Genomic DNA, 18,028 nt, shown 5'->3' with positions numbered 1-18,028 from the left:
CTACGTGAGTTTTATGATTTTTTCATATTTCTCAAGTAATTTCAAATTTTAATAACCTACTAACAAATAAACATTAATATATATATATATATATATATATATATATATATATGTTACGTTCACTACCTTTGACAAAAATCAAGCAATGTATGCATAATATAAGCTTTATAGCAATAATAGGATGTCATATAATGAATCCTGATTTTTCTAATGTACCAAGCCTGCACCCTTGCATCAGGGTTGAAACATAACATGTTACCCAAGAAGACACGGGGGAATTTTGATTGATGATATTAAAAATATTCTAATTTTAAATATAAATTTATAAACTAATATTATATTCTGGGTTTTTTTTGAATCTTTCGCGATCTTCGGATTACTAAAACATTTGTTCAAATCTCGTCAAAAAAAATTCAGGCTCTAAAATTTAAATGCCGTCCCATCTCATGGTCTCAAGTACCTTATTCATTCTGACAAAATTTTCGGGCGGCAATTGGTTAGCTCCACCCCTAATTTTTACTCTAAATTATATATTTATATGTCTGTTGGGCCATCTTGAGAGAGTCCATTTTGGTTGGGCTTCTGTTGGGCCATCATCAATTTTGCAAACCCAATGCAGCGTCAACGCTGTCGTATTTTTTGCAATTCAAACGGTGCCGTTTCATCTCTGAGATGATTCCTTGAAAAGCCTAGGAACGTCTGCGGAAGTCACAGATAAAGTTCATCGAGGTGAGCTCTCTGAGTCTCCGCCATCTCACTTTAGATCTTCACTATTTAGCGTCAGAAAATTGATTTTTCTTTTCTTACTATTTCATGCAGGTTGTGAGGTTCATTTCTATTGACTTATCATCTTCCTTCTCAGGAAATTTTCCAAACTAACGTTCATCAGAAGTTCCATTGCAACACGGTGTAATCAAAATTTAGGGCATTGGTGCTAGGTTTTATCATTGCTTATTGTGTGCTCGTACGCATGAATGTATGTGTTTTTGTCTGTATGTACATAAAGAGACCATATAGAAGATTTAGGGTTTCAAAGGTAGGCTTTAGATTGAACAATCAATGGGGCTGTTGTAAGAAGCTGTAAATTGTAATACTTTTTGGGGAAAAAAATGGAATCATATTTAGTAACAAAAATTTGTTTTGAGAAATTCAAAAATTTATTTTAATTCATTTGTCAGAATATTAAAATACACATTATTATTAATTTGTTACAATATTAAAATACATATTATTATTAATTTGGTGATATGATTTTTGATTAAAATTTTTAATATGTTATAAACTATTTCAAATTAATATCAGCCGGCCCAAACATAAACCCTAACAATTTTCTCTTTTTTATTATTAAATAACAATTTTATCCTTATATTTCTTTCTTCTTCTTATTGTTTTTTCTTTTTTAGTAGCAACTCACCGCCCTTTCTTGAACCGAAGAAAAAAAAAAAACTCTGTATCTTTTATTATCTCATATTAGCCCTAGACACGGAAAAAATAAGTGTAACTCTACTTCCCAGCAGGGCCGGCCCTGGCCCAAGCCGACCAAGGCTGTCGTCTTGGGCCTCAGATTTTAGAGGACTTCAAAATTTGAGGCCCATAGGGGATGGAAAAATAAATAAAATAAAAATAAGTTGGAACAAGTTTCAGACGACACAATCTGCTTCGACACTCCGCAGGGCGCAGCCTCCTCAGATGACTAGGTATGTTCATCCTCTCTCTCTCTTCTCTTCTCTCTCCTTTTGCATGAATCGATCTTTTATATATGTTTCTTTCTTTCGTTCATCTCATCATTTGATTTGTTCTAACTTTGGTTCGTTTGATTCGGGCCTTTACCTTTGTTCCAATAGTGAAAAGTAGCTAGGGTTTTGTGTGTGTGTGTGTGTGTCACTGTGTGTGTGATGGCTATCAAAAGCTGAATGAATATATTATGGTTCTCTTAGTATTTTAATAAATGTGTGCCTTTCTACATGTGTCTTTCATGGCGATCGAGTCCATAATCTATGGCAGGTACTTTTTTGTTTTTCCATTTTCACATTCAATCCCACGAAAATTAAGGATCCCTTCTAGTGGGTTGAGGTAATAATTAACTTTTTCGATCTCTAAATTATGCTCATACTTAAAAGTGCCAAATTAAGGGGGTTTTTTTTATTTTTTATTTTTATATGAAGATACATACCACCATTATTGATGTTATTTGAAGTTGGCTCAGCTAGAATTTCAGTTAATAATACGTCAAAGCACTTGCCATCAGAATGTACAAACACATGGAAATCAAGAGCAGGCTTTAACAAAACAAAAGTTAATGGTTTTTTCTATTAATTTGCACAGGTCTTCTGTAGCAATGATCAATCAATCACTGCAGGTAATTGGCTCCCAAAAAAAACACACACAAAGTGTAGTGTAGTTAATATAAAGAGTGAAAGACAAAACTATATATGATAGTGGATGCCACATATAACCTAAAAGTCCCACTACTTCTTCAGTCCTACAAGTTCAGCCTCCTATATATATGTATAGTCACCTCATCTCCACATATTTTTGTCATCTGTAATAATCAAATTTTAGTAGCTATGTAAACAATGAATGTAAAAGAAGCTGCAGTTTTCTGTTCTCTTAATTTTTTACTTTGTGCCTGTGAAAATTTCACACTCTTTAATTGATAAATTTATTGTTATTAGTTAGCTGTCTTATGCACATTGCACATGCGCACAATTATTTATTGGTGTTGATAAAAATTTATAGTTATTAGTTAGTTGTCTTAAGCACACTACACAGACGCACAATTATTTATTGGTGGTGATAGATTTATACTTATTAGTTAGTTGTCTTATGCACAATGCACAGGGGCACAATTATATTAGCTATAGAATTTGAAAACATCGTGTTAAAATTTCTCACTCTTATAATTCTTTTTTGCGCGTGTGAAACTCAAGAGCCTCACATTTGAAAGTTTGCCTAGGGCCTCTCAAAATATTTGGAATCTCAGGGCCAGCCCTGCTTCCCAGCCAATTTTTTGTTATACTTCAGTCCTTTCATGACCAATCTTTTCGCGGACCTTGAGGAGGTTGGCTAGACTGGATTTTTATTTTTTACCATTCTTTCGGCTCTCATTAGCTTCAAAGCCCAATTATACCCATATAATTATATAGGATAATTCCATAAAAATGGAGTTTTGGGGGTCAAAGGACAAAAAAATTGGAGTCAAAATTAAGTTTTCCAAATTAATGAAATTTTATAAAAGTCTGACGTGGACATGAAAATTTATTATACATCATCTTTTTATTCCCAAAACACCTTCTCTCATATCTAGAGAGAGAAACTCATCTATAGCAACCCTTCTTCCCAAGCGAACAACCAACAATTCTATATGCCATCTCTCTCTTTTATCCACCTTTCCAACAAACCCATTTAAAAAAAAAAAAAAAAAAAAAAAACTGCAAATCTTTGTTCTTCCTCTCACGGTCCCTCCAAAACATCTTTTCCTCCGAACCCGATTTAAACCCAAAATCCATATCATACAAAAGAAAAATCAAGATCCAAGTTGAGATTTAAAAACTCAACACGAAACATCATTAAAAAACCAACACAATCCTCTGTAATGGTCGATCCACGGCTCGGCAATACAAAAGGTTGATGCAAATGCTTGTGGATCCACAAGAAATCTTCAAGTGGGTCTATGAAATCCAAGTCATACCATAAAAATTGGAATATTCACAAATGAGAACTCCTCCTTTCTCCATTTTCCTGGAAGGTTTACAGTATCAAAGTAGCAAATATCTAACTTTTTAAAAAAAATAATAATAATAACAAATATCTCTCAATTTCTAGGGTTTGGTTGGACTTGGCGACGTCGGTGATTTTGACAGTGTGTTTCGGAAGTTTAAGAAAGGAGGAGTTGCCCGAGAAGGAAAGTTTGAGAGGATTGACATAGATGGGTTTCTCTCTTTAGATATGAGAGGGGTAGTAGCATAATTTCATAACAACTATAGAAGGGTATTTTGGGAATAAAAAGATAATGTATAGTAATTTTCCATGTCCACGTCAGACTTTCATAAAATTCCATTAATTTGGAAAATTTGATTTTGACTTCATTCTTTTGTTCTTTGACCCTCAAAACTCCATTTTTATAGAATTATCCCTAATTATATTGTTATAAATATATCCTTCAACTATGTTAATTATGTACTTCAAAAGCCCAATATTACCAAGTAATTGAACATTAGTACAATACTTCTATATTACTTATACTATTACAGTTTTTCTTTTTTTTTTCTTTTACGGAAAGTATATAGTTTTTATAGAATTTATATAATTATAACACTACTTACAATATCACTAATTAGAGATGTAATATAACTATATATGGAAAAAAAAAATGGAATATTAGTGGGCCAGCGAACTAAAACAAAAAATTAAGACTCTACATCAAACTAAGGAGGTAAATCAAATGGATTGGGCCCAAGACTGGGTAGTAAAAATAGGTAATTGGGTTGACCGCTGGGCTCTGAAGGCTCTGTAATTTTATACACAATAAGAGTGTATATTATTACTATATTTTAATGCTAACTGGAAACCAGTCCTCTCTCCATACACTCACCATCATCCTCACCACCGTTAACCCTAATTGACCGATTAAATGACAAACCAAAATCAACCAACATTTCTGCTCAGTTTGGAGATCTGCCGTTGGTACGTATTCAGTATTTTACTCTCTTTCTGTATCTGTACATGTATATATATTTGTAGATCTATATCGACAGCACGATCACCAATCCGTTACTGTTCGAATGGAATTTGATTGATTCTTTTCTTTTCAACTTATGGACTTGTACAAGATTCGTTGTTGTCTACTCATCTGTTTGTTATTGTGTGTGATTACTTGGATCTGCCTTTTGTTTTTCTGTTCTCTGGATTTAGTTTCTTGGCAGTTGAATTTTCTTCATTAATCAATAGATCTCCAATTTAAGTGTCTTTTTTCTGTTACTGGTACTTAAGCTTCTCATTTTTGGGTATATGATGTATAAATATGTGTGCATAGATATGTATAGATGTACACCTTTTAGGTGTAGGCTACCCCCTGATTTTTATTAATTTCAAGAATGAAGAATTGAATTAAGAGATCAGACTATTTCTTTATCAGTCTTATCTCTAGTGGTCAATCAATAGATCTGTACTTTGTGACTTGAAAACGTATACTTTTCAAGAAAATTCTTGACTTTCCGATTGTGTGTATGTCCGAAAGTTCCCATATTAATACAACCTATCCAGAGCACACTAGCTATGATGTTGTCTAATTGCTATGATATTGTGGCTGCTCTGGGGCTTGAACTCGTGCGAGTGGCGCTCGATTTACAGCTGAACCAAACAACCAACTCGACAACAAAAGACTCCTATCAATTAAGGACCTAAGTTTATTAGTCTTTCTGAACATAAATGAATGAGGGAGGAAAAAAAGAAGAAAAAAAACGCCCAAGATTCTTCACAAAATCCTATTCAACAATTCACCGCTTACAATTTACAAATTACCGCTTACAAAATCCTATTCAACAATTCACTGCTTACAATTTACAAAATCTTTTCCTTTGCCATACGGTTATAGTTGAATGGCTTGTGTTAAGTAGAACTCAGTCATTCTGTAGAGAGTGATATTCATAAAAGAGTGCTTTTTTAGGATATTTGAATGGAATTATTTTGTTTTACTTTCTTTCGGTTTCTTCCCTCCCTCAACCCCCAAGGAAAGTTGGTGCGTGGGGTGTGTTTGGGGAGGGATAGGGGATTGTTGATGGCTTGTGGAAGCACTCTCACTGATTGAGGAGGTGAATTATCTCCCGCTGGGAAAGATGGTAAGTCAAGTGTGAGTCTTAGTCGCATTCCTACAATCGGGATTGTTGTTGGTTTGTGGAAGCACTCTCACTGATTGAGGAGGTGAATTATCTCCCGCTGGGAAAGATGGCAAGGCAAGTGTGAGTCTTAGTCGCATTCCTACAATGTTACCCAACACAGAGACACACGAAAGACTGGGAACATTGCAAAGGTCTTAGATGATGTATTAATTAAGAAAATGGCTACTGATCTGTGACTTTGTAGGCTTGATGTACTACAAAAAATTACAACTCTTGTGGAGACTATCTGTTACAAGATTCTCTGATCTGGTTTTGTGATGTAGAATAAGTACTGGGCGCCACTCTTCCACAAACCATAATGATGTAAGGAAAGAGTTAGAAACAAAGAATTAGTGCTACCTAGGGTACAATGGTCGATAGGAGTAGGTTATGGTAGTCTTGTTGATTTTAGGTCGCTGTTGGCTTCATAAATCTGAAGTGATTGAATCTACTAATTTTTTAAGGTGCTTGGCCACTGGAAAGTCAGGGGAATTTGTTGCTGGTAGTTTTAGGTAGCAACTTTTCTACAGTGGTATTGAGTAATGGGGAGAAGGCTTATAGGGTACCTAGTGTTTTATGGTTGCAAAGAGTAGGCTTTCAGATTGAAGAATTTGATGAAACCAATGGCAATTATGGGGCTGTTAACAGTAAACATGAATAGTAACATAGGTTTTTTTGTAGATTAAGGTTTGTAGTTAACCTTTGTTAGATGTGGATTAGATTTATGAAAGTGAGGTTTTAAGGCTGGGAAAGAGTAATTATTAAGGCCTGGTTGCTAGCTTATACAAGTGAAGAATAACATAAGAGTTGAGGAAAGAAGAAGTGAAGAAAACTAAGAAGAAGAATTGTATAGTAGAACTGCAGTTATGTGAGGATTAGCTTTATGAAAGTAAGGTTTAAAGGCCTGGAAAGAGTAATTATTAAGGCCTGGTTTCGAGCTTATACAAGTGAAGAATAACATAAGAGATGAGAAAAGAAGAAGTGAAGAAAACTAAGAAGAAGAATTGTATACTAGAACTGCACTGCACAATCCCAAGGGAGTTGAACATCTCCAACTCTGACTATGACCATGACTCCAAAGGTAGAAATTTGGATTTTGACTTATAAAAAACATCTATACCTGCTAAAGCATGCATATAAAAACCCAACAAGACTTGACTCAAAATAACACACATATGTCTCTCTACTAAGACTGATCTCTACAAAGTTTTAAAATAATGAGAACACCTTAACTCCCAAAAGATAAAAAAGTAACAACATAAGAAATGTATATAAAATTGAACCAGTGGCAAATTAGCGTAAAGTAAACACAAATAAAATCCAAGACTAACTAAACCTTAGTTGCAGTAAGTATTAACTGGATTCCTCCTTGAAATTGAACCAGTTCAGATATTTAGCTCTCTAAGTCTGATTTTCCTTGACCCTCTTATAGATTTCGTCACTGTAGGCTCCAAATCCTACTTGTCTAAATAGAATAAATAGAAGCCATGTAATTTTTGTGTCTCCCTACTAATATATCTGGATTCTGATGTATTTGTAATGGTTGTTTTTCCATGATTTCGAGTGGTATGGGGCTATATTAGTGTTCTCTTTTGTTGCACCAAAAATCTTTAACATTTTATTGGGTCGTTCAGCAAGAACAAAGTAAGTGTTTTCCCAACTATCTGGGGTTGGTTACAAATACTATTCTTCCATTCCACTCTAAGGTTATAGCACTAATTCTATCCACGTTAACTTTGGTCTTCTCCTTTCGCTAGCATTACCCCTAATGTGGACTGTATGACGCACTTAAGGTCTTCTTTCCACATGTCCAAACTATCTGAATTGATTTTTTCTCATTTCATCTCAAATTGGTGCTACTTCAACCATCTAATTCAATTCTTTCTTGTCTTGCTGCACATCCTTCTCAACAATTTTATTGGATCTTACGAATCCAAATTCCTAAAACTGTATTTCCTACCATGTACTGAGTAATAAATATTTTGTTTCTAGAAAAATTATGTAATAGTAGACACGAGGTGGTGGTGCTTTAATACCATGTACTGAGTAATAAATATTCCTAAAATTACAAATCCAAATTCCTAAAACTGATTTTTATTGGATCACGCGAGGTGGTTTTACTCTAATTTGATCCTATTTCATTCATACTAGACAAGACACATGCAAATATTGGATTAGTTGAAGAAAAACTAGAAAAATTATGTACTAGTAATTGATATGGAGAAAATGAGATATTAAATTTAGTGATTGTTTATTATGAAAAAGTAAGTGCAAGGATACTTCTTCCTTGTATTTTTGCTCTGTTATGCCTTGTTTGGCATTTGACTGTTCCTGTTCTGGGACTCCCTGCTGTTTTTTGTATTATTTTGTTCTTTTTAATTAATTCTAAATTGCCTAAAAAAAGGTGCAAGGATATTTGTTTATTTCATATTTGTTAGTCACTTACTTGCAGATTTGGGTTAGATTAATGTAATATTGCAAAATACAGTATTTTGTTGGTTATTTTGGATGTAGAAGAATATGTAGAATTAACATAAATATTACAAGGAGAAGAAAAACCTGAAAAAAAACTAAGGGTCTGCTTGGTACAATTTTCTAAAACAGTCCTCAAGAACTCACAAAGCTAAAACTGTCTACAAAGAACTATAAAAGGCTGTTTCCTGAAAATAGGCATTTTTTTTTAGTTGAGTTTTAACGAAAACAATCAAATAGATTTCTTTTACAGTTTTCTAATTTTCTGTTTTCAGAAAGTATGAAATTGTTAAAACTGAAACAAACAAGCCTAATTGACTTAAAAGAAAGCATTGAGAACTTGTAATTGCTTTCTCTTATCCTAAAATTAAAAAATTGATGTGTTCTAAGTGTTGCTTGAAAATGTGAAAGTTTGCATGAAGTATGAATTTGAATCCTATGTGAAATGATAGTGATAAGTGATGACAAGGGACTATCGCCCTATCAGGGAATGTAATTTGGTATTTAGCTCCCCTTTCTGTTTTATGTTACATGTTTTTGGTACAAGAATACACCCGATAATATGTTTCACCAAAAAAAAAAATTTACACATGATAAGATGACAGAAGCTCCCCTGGTATCAAGCGCTGCTGCAGTCACATGTTTGTTTATAATTTTTGTAATTATGTGAGTAGTGACTTTATTTGTGTTACCTGGCCTCGGTTACATATTTCGGGTACTAGTATGTGTTTAAATGCCAGACCTGCCTAAATTTCAAATCTTAGGATTTGTGGACTCTGCTTAAAATGCGTACAAAACTTGGATGTGCACATGGACGTGTCTTGCACACTAAAAATGTAATATATATGTACCTTGATAATAATAGAAATTAAAAGGATATGGTGAAAAAAGAGAAATTTCATTTTTCTCGGAAGTTGGTAATCCTTTGTTACATTTGAGCTTTTCTTCTTCTTCCATCTTCAAGAACAAAGGATGCAGGCTTCTGATTTGGGTACGCCCATCGTCCATAGGTCAAATTGGATTTGTAATTATTGGAATACTTGTTGGAAACTCAAAGAATGGAGGATATGCTAACCAGATGACTTATATGTTGTTCTATATCTTAATAAATCTAGGAACTTGTGCTTGCATTGTATTATTCGGACACATATCCATACCCTTGCCTATGTCATATTGTGTGGACATAGGTAAGGGAATAAGAGAGTCCATGTGACACAGTAGTGCCTAGGAAGTTTGCTTTACCATATTTTATTCCGGACATCTGTAGATACTTCCAATCAGATCTGACTTTCCTCTTGTAATTGCTTTGTTTATCTTGTGTATATGGTTCTACAGGCTGTAATCTAGATGTCTATTTTGGTACTAATATATATGCTGCACACCTTATGTTGATATTTTGACTTTTTTGAGTAGCTGAGTTATATGGTCTATTAGATTATAGTGCATTTCCACCCTTTGAGGGTCAGGGTTCTTCTGTAGATCAACATTTCCTTTGCGATATTTCTCCCCTCCCCCCTCTTTTATGACGTCAAATTACGTTCTTGGTCTTTGCAGTTTGAACATGGCAGCCAAGATAATATCAGCTGTAGTGGGATCATTTGCACTTGCCTATGCATGCGATCATTTTATTGCTGACAAAAAAATATTTGGAGGCAAGTACTTTGTTTTATTACTGATCATTCAGTGGCTTTTTAGCATTTTTAACACCGTCACTTGCTTTGAGATCAGGTAATACCCCAAGAACTGTTTCAAGCAAGGAATGGTGGGAAGAAACTGACAAGAAGTTCCAGGCATGGCCTCGCACTGCAGGTCCCCCGGTGGTCATGAACCCCATCAGTCGCCAGAATTTCATCGTCAAGTCCAGCACTGAAGCTTGAATGTCTGTTGCTAGCCGGTGGTCTGTCAACTTGTTTTGCTTACTCTCCTTAAATATAGCTTCTTTAGTTCCAAACAATGATTGGCATAGATACACTTGTCAAAGGGATTGAGATGGTTTTGTACCGTTTATTTGCATTCTCGTTTTTGGACATGAATTGCTGCTTGATTTGCTGCATACTTGTTAAATAATAAATGTTGATGGAGCAATCGTGAAATGTTAATGCTCAAGGTTCCTCTCATATACATGATTTATTTTGAATATTAATTCTATATCCATATGTTTACAAATCAAATTAATCTACTCATTTGCACCAAAATGGACGAGTTATTGACAACGAAGAGTCCCAAGATTATATAGGAGGCAAGTTCTCAATTTCATATTCACACCTGTCAACTCTACAAAATCTTTTAGAACAGGTGAGGCATAGTCCTGAAGATTATAAGCAACCCACCCTCATTTCTTTTTGTGATCTGATGGATTGATCTCCTGTGCTTTGCACTCACAGTGGATATAAAAGTCTTTCCTCACATTTGGGGTAAAAGCGTATATAATAGTGTCTCCTCCATCATGCAGAAAAGAAATCCCTTGGATTAATTTTTGCACTCCTGAAAATTTTGGGATACAAGCTTTAATTCACAGCTGTGTGTTAACTTCAACTGGATGTATATTGATCACCAAGAGTTGTCCAGTTAATCTTTAAAATTGGGGTCACATAAATATACATCTTCTGTTCAACTTAATCCTTCAATTTTCTTCTTCTTTTAACTTAAATCTGCAACTACTACAACCAGGTTTTCGCTCTAGGTGCAAAATATTTCTTTAAATTTGAATTTGGTTGAAGACTGGCCGGCCATACACGTTTGCTCTTTACATCTATGTGGTAGGAACACGATCATGCTTGCCATCTTTCGTCATTATTATTCTTCCTGCCTGGAACAAGTTGAATCTATCATTCCATTACTCATCAATCATATACATGTTATGTTTGGATCATGCCTATAATTTTGAAGACTTGCTGCTTAAAATTTTCCATATTATAAGACGTAAATGCTGCATTCCATCCGGCCCGGGTGCAAAATGGTTCGAGTCCGTTCCCATATGAGGCCTAATTTGAACTCTTGCATGACATCCTTGCGTGATCTCAAGGCATTTACAATCTTTTATCTCTAAATTTTAAGTTGCAAAATTTTGGCGCGACAACCTCGTCGTATTCAATCATATGCTTCACTGGCTGTAATCGCATTTCATAGTATAAGAATTCTCAAAACCGAAAGTTCAAGGATTGAATGATGAAGAATTCCATAATACCGGTTCAAACAATCTCACAACTGAAGAATTACACACGCACACAACACACAAATTCTCATAGCAACCAAGTGGAAAATGCTACCGCCACCAATCCAACCCCAAAAATTATAAGATTCCAAGTTCGTTGTTCCTTCATTTTCAATGTAAACTGAACTTGTCGGAATAAGAATAAATAAAGTGTGTCATGCAAGTTTATAACACGAAATGCAAAGGAAACTTAAATAGACTTCACCAGATAATCTAGAAAACTGGTAACTACATGCCACTGCTATATTCATAAGCCTGGCGCTTCATAGAAGTATATATATGACGACTAGCTGAGACACACGCATCTCTCGCCATATACATCATATCTAGAAGCCAGAAAAATTCAATCATACAGTTGTAGACCTTATATGTAACAACAGATAGTCGGTGGTAATCCTTATTGGAGAACCACCCCCCACCCCCACCCCCCCCCCCCCCCCCCCCCCCCCCCCCAATTCTGTTACCAACTCAAAAAAATATTACAAGATGTCATTTCTCTTGAACCCTGTGATACAAAGCATGGAGTGGATAATCTGACCCATAAACCAACCAATCCAACATGAACAACGTACTCTTGTCACGTACCTTCTTTTGTGACTCACATTTTTTACTGACAATCAGTTGAATACTCTATAAAATGACCCCCTCGTACATCCTGAATACTGGATTCATAACCATCTGGATTGAGAAATTTGAAGCACTTGAATGAAGTTGATCTCCCCCACTAGTTTTGTGTAATTTCTTGAAGCATTTCCACCACCTTTTTCATTTTGGGTCGTTTTGCTGGTGTGGTGTCGGTGCAGAGTAATGCCACCTTTAAAGCGGAAAGCATTTCTTTCCTCCAAGCAAAGGAGACTGTGCTAAGCCTTGCATCCAGAATCTGCTCCGGGGTTTCCCCTCTTGCCGGTGCACTATGAACCCATTTCACCAAATCAATCCCTTCACCAAATTCCTCTTCAACTGGCAATCGGGTTGTAAGGATCTCGAGCAAAACCACCCCATAGCTATAAACATTTCCTGGTGCTGTAACTTGCATTGTATATGCATATTCTGTTAAGAAAACAATCCACGATAAGAAAGTAAATGTAGTTATTAACATAGATTGTAAGGAAAATTATAAAAAATCAATAAAAAAACAGCCTGATGAAGATAGATCACCTGGAGGTATGTAACCAAATGAGCCAGCAACAGCACTGATACTTGCAGTACCTCTCGATGGGTCCAACAGCTTTGATATCTCGACTTCCCCAACCAAAGGCTTGAAATTGGCATCTAGAAGTACATTGCCAGAAGAGATATCGAGGTGGATAATGGCCACATGATGAAGGAAAGCCAACCCTTCTGCCACTCCAACTGCAATGGCAAGCCTCGTTGGCCAGTCAGGCTTGTATTCTGGTAGCTTGGTAGACTCATGAAGGAACTGACCCAATGTCCCGTTGGGTAAGTACTGATGAAGCAAAAGAGCAACATCTTCATAGATTACAAAGCCAATAGGACTCATCAAATTATCATGACAGAGCTTACTCAGCTTTTCGAGCTCTCTAATCATTTTATTCTGGTGATGACTTATTGTTCTGTCCATGGACTTCAGTCTCTTCACTGATAAAATCAACCCAGATGGCATAACTGCCTTGTAGACAGTGCTGAAAGTCCCAGTGCTAAGTTTATTGGAATCCTTCAGAGTTGCTTTGACAACAGCATCAAAATCTATTGCTTGTCTAAGATTTTCAACAAAGACATTCCCCTCTACTATCAACGGCCGGTTGTTATTAGTCCCACTCTCAGGAACTCCTGCAGATGCGGCAGCTTTTTCTTGTCTCTCCCTCATCATAAACAGCAGAACAACAACTGTTACAGATACAAAAACTGCTAAACCAGAACCAATTACAGCTAATATGATCCTGTAAGAAACCCTGTGATGGTAATTGTCATGATCAGTGCCATTGGAATTTCCACAAGATGCATTCAATGGTTCTCCACAGAGCTTTCTATTCCCAAAAAAGCTTGAATTTGGACTCTTTTGGAACGGCACAAAGGTGGGTATTGGACCAGTGAGTAGATTATTTGAGAAATTAACCTCTATCAAACTTAGCATACCCTTAAGTGCAGATGGGATTGTTCCAGAGAGCTGATTATTGGAGACATCCAAAGAAACAAGCTTGTCGAGTCTCCCCAGTTCGGGGGGCAACGGTCCATGAAGATGATTGAAGCTTAAATTCAGTGCTATCTGCAAATTCTTGATGTGACCAATCTCTGGAGGGATACTTCCAGTCAGATAGTTACTGCCCATTTGCAATTCAAGCAATTTTATGCAGTTCCCAATGTCATGAGGTATCACCCCTCTAATTGAATTTTGACCCAATAACAAGTACTGCAATCTTGATGTATTGCACAAATCTTCTGGTATTGTGCCATTGAATCTGTTGTTGCTTAAATCAAGCTTGTTAAGATTCTTGGACCTAAGAATCGATGTTGGAATCTCTCCAAACAGACTATTACCAGAAACAATCAATTCCTGCAGATTCGTGAGCCGTCCAAGCTCTGGAGGGATAGTCCCAGTAAACCCATTTGAGGCTAAATTTAAGAGAGTAAGATTAGAGCATTGAGCAAACTCGGGGACAATCTCGCCAGAGAGATAGTTGTTGTCTGCTTCAAAGTATGTAAGGCTACTAACATTTCCAATTGCCTTGGGAATGCTTCCTGTGAACTTATTGTTCCCAATTCTAATACTAGAAAGGCCTTTGCAATTTCCAACCAATTCGGTAAGATTGCCACTCAATTCGTTCTGGGTCAAAACCAAAAAAATTAACTTCCCCGAAGCAAAAATGCTTTCAGGTAAAGACCCCTCGAGCTGATTCGAGTGAAGGTTCAACACTTCAAGCTCTGAAAACGAACCTAGATTATCTGGAATTTCACCACCTAATTCATTCTCATAGGCTGTAAAAAGTCTCAGTTTGGTCAAGTTTCCAACCCAAATTGGGATAGAACCATTCAATCTATTTGTAAATATTTGGAAATTTTGTAAATTCTTTAGGCCCTCGAGCTCATCAGGTACTGGTCCTGTGAGCAAGTTATTGGAAAGGTTCAATGATTTGAGGTTTTTGAGCCTACCCAACTCGATTGGAATCGAGCTTCCAAACTTATTTGAAGACAAATCAAGAAACTCAAGCTCAGATAAATTCCCAAAAGCTGGAGGAATTGATCCATGGAAGTTATTAAATGAAAGGTCAAGCCATTTTAATGCTTTGAGCTCAGAAACTAGAGTGACATTACCTTGAAGCGCATGACGAGAAAGATCAAGCCTTTCGACTAGAGAATTGTTGGAGCCACATTTAACGCCAGGCCAAGAGCAGTAACTTGTGTTGTTGAGACCCCACATAGATAGGCCAAGCTCTTTGCTAATTGCTAACAATGTGGTCTGATCATGGAGGGGCTGAGCAATCACAAGCTGAGACCTTGATAGAAACCCAACTAGCAAAATGGTGAACAAGTATGAGCATGCCATTATTAGGGTTTGTCTTCAGTGAAAGAAAGAACGCTGTTTATATCTCAAACCCCCAAAAAGAGCAAACAAGAACCCATTAAACCCAGACAATGCAAGATCAAATTTTCTTCACATTCGCCTCAAAACAAACAGTGTCTGTGCTTGTGCTCTAAACATTTATGGGGATTCGGAGATTCTTTCTGGTTTATTCACACCAAGAAATGCCTTGAACTTCAAAAACCCAGATAGTTTTTCAATATCTGAAGATGACCCTCTTCAGATTTCTTGAAATCGAAGCAATTCATAGGACACAAACCCTGTACCCTTCAAGGGTTAAAAACCCAAAGATCCAAATTGAAAGAACAGTTTGCAGAACCAAACAAACCCGAGCAAACAAAAAAACTGAAAAAAGGGGACTATATCACAGAACATGGGTTGTAATCAGAACACCAATCCTCTTTGTATCACAGACCACGAGAGAAAAGCCAAGCTAGAACGTGGGTTGCAGAAGAAAAAGAACAGTAACTTCTGCAAACGTTATGGAGTTGATGAACAAAGGATAGTACAGTGTTTAGGTACTGTTTTCACGGACCAGGTGTTTTTCTCTGTCTTAGAGAGAGAGAGAGAGAGAGAGAGAGAGAGAGAGAAAAAAAAATGAGTGTTTTAGAGAGAGAAAGGAAGAGTTTTGGTTAGGCACAGAGGGTGTTGCGGTTCTGAAAAGAATTGGGAAGAAAATCCTTCTAAGTAGTGTCACGAGCAACGAGCAGTCAGGAGTCAATGAAAATGTATGTCTAGTGTTTCAGACTGCAAGTGCCATACCTTCTGGGATATAATTCATGAATTCACAGTTTTATCTTTCCAATACAATTGCTAAAAATTGTATTTTAGCGCTGTGTTTTGAAAATTATTGAATATTCCCAGTAATTCTGATAAAACTTGATTTGTTTGGAGAAAATTCATATGTAAAAAATTTAGGATTATAGTTGAGGTATTATTTAAAAATAAATAAAAATTGAACTTTTTCGTTTTTGGGATTTTGACCTTACACGGAGTCTGACAGTCAAATTTGACTAATTCTATATATATATATATATATATATATATATATATATATATGTATGGGCTGATGATGTTATGAATATTAATAATATGGGGATGGTGTTAATCTTTACTCATATAAATCAGTCAGAATGATGTAAATTTCAACTCTAAACCATTATCTCAATTGTAAAAAATGACCAAATAATTTTAAGAATAGCCAAAAAAATTCATATTTACATTAATTTTGTAAAATGACTATAAATTCACTCTTGAGAAAGAGCTAACTTAGTACACGAAACTCACGTCATTACGGAGTTTGGAGAAAGACTTCTTTATGGTGTAACCTTTAGTGTCCAATGAAACAACCTTGCTTATTGTGCCAAAGTTAAAATTCAAGTTCTTAGGGATAATTAATTGTGTGTGCATTCTTAATTACCAATGAATATTTTTATTTCCCTTATTTTTAGGGTGAAAATCTATAAATAGTTTCCTTATGTCCAAACATGTCTTTGAAAAGATCAAATTTCAAATATAAAACCATGTTTGGACCCTGCAGTAATGTTATTAATAAAAGATGGCAGAAGGAAATAAATCTATCTATGCAAAAACCTAGGATTCCCTCCCTGTGGACTACTACTATCTGTTGTACATGAGCTGCGTCATTCTCAATAGACCTTTCAATCTTACAAGGACAATTAATACTGATAACAAATCCTCAACTTCCCTGACTAATTAGTGTATTAGAAATCTGAAAAAAAAAAAAAAATTTCTCGGACTGCTTGTGATCTTTGTGTCAGCTAAAATGACCAAATCAAGGTTGTTGAAAAGCAGAGTCTGGTGGATTTTTCCCTTTTAGGTTCGTTCAACTGGTCTTTGCATCAATTGAATGGTTACCTACATCCAGGTAGATCTCATCTTTTTAGCTTTGCACTGATGCCCCTATGTTATGCTATATTATTGATTTATATTATTATAGTAATAGTCTTCAATCAAAAACAACCTCTTAATCTGACCTCAAAAGTGTTTGGAGTTGTAATCAAAATGAAATGAAATTCCCCCACACCAGGCATGAACTAATTTTACGGTCATGACTCATCACAATAGGATGTCCTTTATCGGAGACTTCCATCATGCATGAAACTAAAATGAGGGCTTACTTATAATAGTTAAAATTTTGAGGTATCTTGTGAAATAACAAGAAATATTAAATTGAAAAGCACTACACAAACATAATCAAACCAAAGGACAGGGATAGACCTGCAAATATTAGTGATTTTTTATTGCTACTGACCTCTTTCCATGTCATCATTTTTAAAAAAAAATTTAATTGACTAGACAGAGTCCAAAGAATGACATTCATTAAAGCACACACCTACTACCAATTCTTTTATTAAAATGTGAAATAGACAGGCCCAGAGACTGATAGTTAAGCAAGCAACCATTGCATATTCAAGAGATTTCCTTTTCCAATCGGTGCTCATGACCGAATAACCTATGAAATATATGCATATTCTTGCATGGAGCATAAGCATATGGTTGTGCTTCCACATATGTGATACTAATAGGTGATAGGTCTCTTATTTGACTGTTTTTGACAGGGAGTTGGATGGTCTAGTTTTAAGAGCTTCCTTCCACAACCATATGCTTATGCTCCATGCAAGAATATGCATATATTTCATAGGTTATTGGGTCATGAGCACCTATTGGAAAAGGAAATCTCTTGAATTGAGAGAACAAATATCATATGTAAAAATATATATTTGGTAATATATTTTGTTAAGTACAATGTCAATATGACAGGTCTGTCCCATAACAGGCATTAGATATACTACAACAGATGACAGTGTTCATGGTCTTGGCCTAGTAGTGGTTGGGCCATCCAAATTTCTAACTACAGTTATGGTGTCAGCCTATAGATTCTCCATTATTTTTTTGAAA

The 18,028-nt window shown here is 35.6% G+C and overlaps 2 protein-coding genes across 2 annotated transcripts; one reads left to right on the top strand and one right to left on the bottom strand.

Annotated features, from left to right (window-relative positions):
- Positions 1-1,574: 1,574 nt before the first annotated feature.
- LOC132313596 (uncharacterized) lies at positions 1,575-10,468 on the top strand. The gene is made up of 3 exons (XM_059812432.1): positions 1,575-1,697; positions 9,906-10,003; positions 10,080-10,468. Exons 1-3 carry the CDS (start codon positions 1,690-1,692, stop codon positions 10,226-10,228), a joined length of 255 nt encoding a protein of 84 aa, XP_059668415.1. The 5' UTR covers positions 1,575-1,689; the 3' UTR covers positions 10,229-10,468.
- Positions 10,469-12,033: 1,565 nt separating this feature from the next.
- Positions 12,034-15,861, bottom strand: LOC132313595 (leucine-rich repeat receptor-like tyrosine-protein kinase PXC3). The gene is made up of 2 exons (XM_059812431.1): positions 12,724-15,861; positions 12,034-12,615 (listed from the first exon to the last, which is right to left on the bottom strand). Exons 1-2 carry the CDS (start codon positions 15,068-15,070, stop codon positions 12,290-12,292), a joined length of 2,673 nt encoding a protein of 890 aa, XP_059668414.1. The 5' UTR covers positions 15,071-15,861; the 3' UTR covers positions 12,034-12,289.
- Positions 15,862-18,028: the final 2,167 nt, after the last annotated feature.

Source organism: Cornus florida, unplaced genomic scaffold (genome assembly GCF_030987335.1).
Source record: "Cornus florida cultivar Cherokee Brave unplaced genomic scaffold, ASM3098733v1 CherokeeBrave_3.0.0_Hap2_Chr06, whole genome shotgun sequence".
NCBI classification, from domain to species: Eukaryota; Viridiplantae; Streptophyta; class Magnoliopsida; order Cornales; family Cornaceae; genus Cornus; species Cornus florida.
This window is presented reverse-complemented; position numbering and strand designations above follow the sequence as displayed.